The sequence below is a fragment of the Salvia miltiorrhiza genome, unplaced genomic scaffold (genome assembly GCF_028751815.1).
Source record: "Salvia miltiorrhiza cultivar Shanhuang (shh) unplaced genomic scaffold, IMPLAD_Smil_shh original_scaffold_194:::fragment_2:::debris, whole genome shotgun sequence".
NCBI lineage: Eukaryota > Viridiplantae > Streptophyta > Magnoliopsida > Lamiales > Lamiaceae > Salvia > Salvia miltiorrhiza.
The window spans coordinates 1-6,353 of NW_026651499.1; the positions used below are offsets into that span (position 1 = coordinate 1).

The 6,353-nt window shown below is 37.4% G+C and overlaps 2 protein-coding genes across 2 annotated transcripts; one reads left to right on the plus strand and one right to left on the minus strand.

Moving 5' to 3' along the window:
• Positions 1–2,067: 2,067 nt before the first annotated feature.
• On the plus strand, positions 2,068–3,500 carry LOC131003345 (uncharacterized). Its single transcript, XM_057929865.1, has 2 exons — positions 2,068–2,375; positions 2,759–3,500. Exons 1-2 carry the CDS (start codon positions 2,214–2,216, stop codon positions 3,317–3,319), a joined length of 723 nt encoding a protein of 240 aa, XP_057785848.1. The 5' UTR covers positions 2,068–2,213; the 3' UTR covers positions 3,320–3,500.
• A 101-nt stretch (positions 3,501–3,601) lies between these two features.
• LOC131003344 (guanine nucleotide-binding protein subunit beta-like protein) lies at positions 3,602–6,027 on the minus strand. Its single transcript, XM_057929864.1, has 2 exons — positions 4,962–6,027; positions 3,602–3,944 (listed from the first exon to the last, which is right to left on the minus strand). The coding sequence occupies exons 1-2, from the start codon at positions 5,853–5,855 to the stop codon at positions 3,843–3,845; spliced, it is 996 nt and encodes a 331-aa protein (XP_057785847.1). The 5' UTR covers positions 5,856–6,027; the 3' UTR covers positions 3,602–3,842.
• Positions 6,028–6,353: the final 326 nt, after the last annotated feature.

Below are 6,353 nucleotides of genomic sequence, written 5' to 3' on the forward strand. Positions count from 1 at the left end.
CCGCCCTAAATAGACAACAGTTTTTCCAAAATCGTTGTCTATAGTTATAATAGACAACGGTTTCAGATTTGTTGTCTATGACCGCCATAAATAGACAACAATATTTGAAAAACCGTTGTCTATAGTCATATTAGACAACACGTTTAGAAGCATGTTGTCTTTATTATGTTGTCTATGAGCTGAATTCTTGTAGTGAAAATGTTATTATAGAAATTAAATTTATTGTATAAAAGAAGTCTATTATGAATTCGTTGAAAAATTAATGAATTGAGAAAATTAAATGAGAATTTTTTGCCATATATGAGATTTCGAATCCTGCAATGGCTAGATCACAATTCATTTAGTAAAATGATGAATTCAAAATGTACATATTCACAGTCTAAAGATTGAAAATGATTTTTATTTTATATAATATATAACTTGACATTTTTTAAACCATTCTCTTGGATATATGATTACACTTTTCTTTCCATTACACTTTCGCGGATAGGTGGACTGGTCGTTGACGATCTATCTTGCGAAGTTTTAGCTTCTGGAAGTGTTTTTTGATTTATAATTTTCTTTGTGTTTCGTTTTTTGGGCAGCGAGAAATCCGAAAATTCTTGGGGGCGATGGTTAGGCCGGAGCTCTCGAATTTTTTCCCTTTCCTTCTGTCGTTTTGTGCTTTGGCTCGTGTTTTTTGTTTTAGACGAGTACACTTTTACCCTTTAAGGTTTTTTTCCCTTTGAATTTTCCTTAAAGAAGTTTTAATGAGGCTCGGCCCTTAGTCAGCCTCTTTGTGCTTACAAGGGTTTTCTTTAAGTTTTCCTTTTATCTTTTTAATATTAGCCGCATTTTAATAACAATAAAAATTAACATTGTAAGCTTTCGAAATAAACGTCATGCGATTACGGAATGGAATTGTGGGCATGTAACATATGTATAGCACTAGTGGGAGCCTAGTTTTGTTAAGACTGAATAGGAAGGGTTGATGCTTATGGGAAAGAAAACGTGTGCATACTAAGATGATGTTGAAAGACTGCTTTAAAATTTTGTAACTCGTTGGTTAATGGGATTCTTTGTTCTAAAAGTGTGGATTTTGGCCACACTCTTAAATTTAATAATTCAAGAAAAAATATTATTATTATTATTATTATTATAAGATTGAAACTTAGAAATTAATTATATACTCGAAATGAATAATCAGTCCTAGATAGTAATCTTAAAATGTGTGAAAAGTAAAAATTTTAAAACATCGATGTTGCTATTATCATTACCCAACCCCAAAAAGAGAATGAAGTTGCTATTACGACCTAGTACTATATACGTTTTTGTGGCCATAACATAAGTATCATACTTTGCTCGATTTTGTGAATTCGAAGGGATTTTTCAGTAAGATATTATATCATCTTACTATTTCTAGCAAATTCAATAATTTAATTTCATTATATTTATTTTTTTTGCATTACGATGATATGCAGTTTCAACATTAAGATGATGTCGTCTCAGCATTATACACAAGACAAGTAATTAAAGATCCTGAAAATTTTCAAATAGTACGTCAAGGGTGCATGAATCGAGTTGAATATCAAAATTGAAGATCGACTCATTCAACTAATAATTAGTACTTCATATGGGATATATAATTTTAATAAGATAATTATTGAAATAGAGATGTTTATATCATATACTCCCTTATCACAAAAATCACATTTTAATTTTAGAAACTTGTTAAAATATTTGTAAAATTAGATTATTGGTTGAGCCACAAACTTGCGAACCGAGTGTTATTGTGAGTGAGTGAGTTGAGATTTGAACTTTATTTTGAGCTGAATCTTGAGTTGCTTAGCTCACTTACACAGCTACACTACTAAAGACAGTATTATTGAAATATTTTAAAAATAATTAATTTGTCGAAATTGGATAAGATAACAATTTACTAGCTAGACATATAGTATTTCTCTAAAATAGTCTTTAATCATAAGTCTTTTTTCTGGCTCATATGATCATATCTGAGTCTCGAGAAATGGTGAGGTGTATATATTAAATGCTTCCCACGTCCCCTTCACATCTCCTCTCTCATTTTCAGTTGTTGGCGACCCATCAATTATCTACTCAAAAAAAGAAAGAAACAAAAAAAATTGTAGCTTTATGAATGGATCCCACCTCATCATAAAGTAAAAGTGCAAAATATATAGTAGTAGAAGGCCTAAGGCATTGAAGTTAAGCAAGAAATGGAGGAGAAGCAACTGGATTCTGTTCTGGTTCCGTTGGGGATGGCCATGTTTCTGGGTTACCACCTTTGGCTTCTCCTCACCATATTACACAACCCTAGAAGAACTGTCATCGGTATCAATTCCCAGAGCCGTCACAAATGGGTCATCTGCTTGATGGCTGTTAGTATTCCTTTTCCTTTCCTCATTACTCCATTTCAAGCTCTAAATTTTTGTATTTTAAAATATAAGGTTGATATGCAATACCACTTCACACACTGACACTACACTGCGTGTATAAAATAACATCATCCACGTCTATGTGTTAAGTGTATATGAAGGAGGAGGTCTTTGAGTTTGGAATTGGGAAAGGAAAAAAAAAACTGGGAAGAAAGTTGGGATTCTTGAAAAATAGAATTAGAAGCGATTGTGTGATTGAGTTTTCATCTCATATGCAGTTGGAAGTCGGAATATCAAATACACCCCTTTCCCTTTTCTTGTTAGATGTGTATGAATGAGGAGGCAAGTTTATGGAGCAATAACAGCACGCGTTTGCATCCTCACAGGATCCACTGAAAAATGGAGTATTGGCAGTTCAAACGATACGCAACAACATAATGGCGTCGACACTCTTGGCGACGACGGCCATCACCCTGAGCTCACTGATAAGCGTATATGTGAGCAACAAGGCCAGCTCGCCCTCCTCCAAATTGATCTACGGGAATAAGTCCTCCTTCATGACATCTCTCAAGTTCTTCGCCATCTTGCTCTGCTTCCTCGTCGCCTTCCTCTGCAACGTGCAGTCCATAAGGTACTACGCCCACGTCAGTTTCCTTGCCACGGTGCCCACGTCTCAAGGCAGAAAGGATGCAATCGAGTACGTGGCCAGGAACTTGAACAGGGGGAGCTTCTTCTGGTCGCTCGGACTGAGAGCTTTCTACTTGTCCTTCCCTCTCTTCCTCTGGGTCTTCGGCCCAATACCCATGTTCCTTTGCTGCTTCGTTATGTCGTTCCTTCTCTATTTCTTGGACACCACCACCAACTTCACTAGAGATCTGCACTCTCATTCTATCAAGCAGGAAGCCACTGTTGAGGATGTGGACCCTGTACTTGTTCATACCACATGACCTATTTCTGTCTAGGACTCTTAAAGTGCAACTTTGGTCTATAAATGTAGCATGAAATCTCCTAGCAAAATGTATCTCATCATAATAGAGATTACATGAATGCAGAATTTGATAATGTCTGTCCACATGAAGGCAGACATTGAAATGTCTTGATATTGAAATGACAAAAACACTTTTCCCATGTAGTTTGCAAACTAATATAGAGCAACATAATTTACGCATGCCACAACCTCAGTAAACTGTAAACAATTATATAGAAGCATAATTTTCCCATAGCACAACTAGCAAAAAAATGGAATATTGAAACCCTGTGAATCTTTCAGAGTACATAAGATAGAAACTCAAACACGAGTAACTACATAGAAGAAATCCAAACATATAATTATTATGTATATAAAATTGGAATCGACAGTTGAGCTGAAACCTAACAGTGATACGAAAATTTGGATACAAAATGCCAAGTGATCAAAACATAGTTGAAAATATTTCCACATACTGGAAATTTATGAGTTGAATCTCATCCCTAGTATCGGCCGATACCCCAAACTCGGATGACACCATCGGTATAACCACTGAAAAGGGTGCTTCCATCAGCTTTCCAGCCGAGACTGGTGCAATATATGACCTACAGAAAATTTTTACGAATAAGCATAATTTACAGTCAAAACTATAAATATGTAGCATTTCATTGATCAGTCAGATTTAGAGATGGACCATGAAGTGAACTACTTTTCATGTGGCATATTAAACTAATAAACAAATCCAAGCCAAGAAATAATTGAAAATGCCAACTTGCCGGACAAATCTTATAAATTGCTTTGTTTGTTTGATTCCAATTAAAGATCTTTTAAATTTTCAAACATAAACAAGAAAGTTCCATCTCTTTTCCTAAATGAAACTATGAAGATTTGAACATTATACAGTTGATAAGCTCGTGTGACACTTCAAAATAGTTAAAAAGGCTTGACCAAACAGACACTTCGGATACAAGGTAGGGTGGATTTGAGGAGGGCATATGGGAACGGAATGACTACGATTGCTTGGAGTATATAAATGGTTCTTCTCTGGGGAAAATAAAGTTTCACTTTCTTTCCCATTATCCTGAAATTTTAGCATAATCATACTGCACTAGGACACGAGGAATAACAATTCAAGGGTTCAGCCAGACAACCTCTATGAAAAACACAAGTGTAGAAAGTTTGCTTAACATCTGACCAAGAAATACAAAAACTACGACATGATTCAATAATCAGGCACATAATCAAACAGATCACAGGAAAAAAATGATAAAACCAAGGATTTAGCCCTTCATATAAAATTGGCCATTCATATTTTAAGAACTGAAACTGCTTCAAATTGCATTCTGATGTTCTAAAAAATTCTACTAGCCAAATATTAACAGAATCCGGTGGGAAGATCATCGAAACTTGATCAGAAGAATTACACTCATAATTATCAACAAATAATCTAACAGCAGGTAACAACAAGAAAACAACGTGTCATTAATTGATTATCTAGCAAAATCTCATAAATGCAGGCAAAAGTGAAGATGTCACAGAAGCATGAATAAACGCATGACAAAATTCACATGAAACAAAGAAATAAAAAAGCCCTACAAATAAGCTGCGAATGGAAACTTTACCTTGTTTTTGCCCGCAGTAGTTTGGCCCGCTTCGTCTCTCGCCATTTCACTCTCCTGCTTCAAATCCACCTTGAGATCCGCAACAACACTCTTGCTCTCCAAATCCCAAATCTTGATGCCCGATTCGGTGGCAGCACAAAGCCAATACCTATTAGGGCTAAAGCACAGAGCATTAACGATGGAACCAGCTTCCAACGAGTACAACATCTTCCCCTCCGACAAATCCCAAAGCAAAATCACACCATCCTTGCCCCCACTCGCGCACAGCGACCCATCGGGCGAGACAACCACCGTGTTAACGTAACCAGTGTGGCCAGTCAGCGTGGCGCGCAGCTTGCAATTGGTCAAATTCCAAACCTTCACACTCTTATCCCAAGACCCCGACACAACCGTGGGCTGGGTGTTGTCAGGGGAGAAACGGACGCACGAGACCCAATCAGAATGCGATTCGCCGTCCTGAATCGTATACTTGCACTCCCCGAGCGTGTTCCAGAGCTTGATGGTCTTGTCGCGAGACGCCGACACGATCTGGCGGTTGTCGGCGGAGAAGGCAACGGAGAGGACGTCCTTGGTGTGGCCGACGAAGCGGCGGGCGGTGTCTCCGGTCTGCAGATCCCAGAGGCGGAGCTCGGCATCCCATGAGCCAGAGAGGGCGAATTGGCCGTCAGAGGATAGGACGACGTCCTGGACAAAGTGCGAGTGGCCGGTGAAGCGGCGGGTCGCCACGCCGAAGGTGCTGTCCTCTTTGGTGAGAGTCCAGAGGATTAGGGATTTGTCGCGGGAGGCGGTGACGATGGTGTCGGAGTTGTCGATGGGGGCGGCGATGGCCGTCACCCAGTCGGTGTGGCCGCGCATTGTGCCGCGGAGGACGAGTTGTTCCTGCCCCATTGCCATGACTGCTGCTGCTAGGGTTTGGTTCGGGGTTTTTCGAGAAGAGAAGCAGCCGATGCCCTAATTGAAAGGCAAAATCAATTTATATTTGGAAATAAATTTTTTTAGGGTTTTGAACTATGGTAGTGAGATGGCAGGATTTTATTTATGGGCCGCGATTAACACTGTCTAAAATAAATGAAATCTATATATATATATATATATATATTAAAACAAAATAAATGATCGTATAATCATTTTATTCTAATTTTTCTCAATTCTCATTCATTTTTATTAAAGTAAAATAAATTATATCCTACATGACATCGTATAATGACTTCATTCTAATTTTCCTCAATTCTCATTCATTCTTATTTTTTTTCTGAATCAACGCGGCCCCTTAAAATTTGATTCATAATATCTAAAAAATATTATACTAATATTTCACTGATCAATAAAATTTTATTTATATCCTTACATGAAAAATAGAAAATACATAAATATTTATAATTTTGAGGTTGT

What these genes read in the sequence shown, in the direction of transcription:
- LOC131003345 (XM_057929865.1), top strand. Translation starts at nt 2,214, where the DNA reads ATGGAGGAGAAGCAACTGGATTCTGTTCTGGTTCCGTTGGGGATGGCC. An exon ending in GGGTCATCTGCTTGATGGCT is followed by an intron (nt 2,376 to 2,758) that starts GTTAGTATTCCT and finishes GCATCCTCACAG; the next exon opens with GATCCACTGAAAAATGGAGT.
- LOC131003344 (XM_057929864.1), bottom strand. Translation starts at nt 5,855, where the DNA reads ATGGCAATGGGGCAGGAACAACTCGTCCTCCGCGGCACAATGCGCGGC. An exon ending in CTACTGCGGGCAAAAACAAG is followed by an intron (nt 3,945 to 4,961) that starts GTAAAGTTTCCA and finishes AATTTTCTGTAG; the next exon opens with GTCATATATTGCACCAGTCT.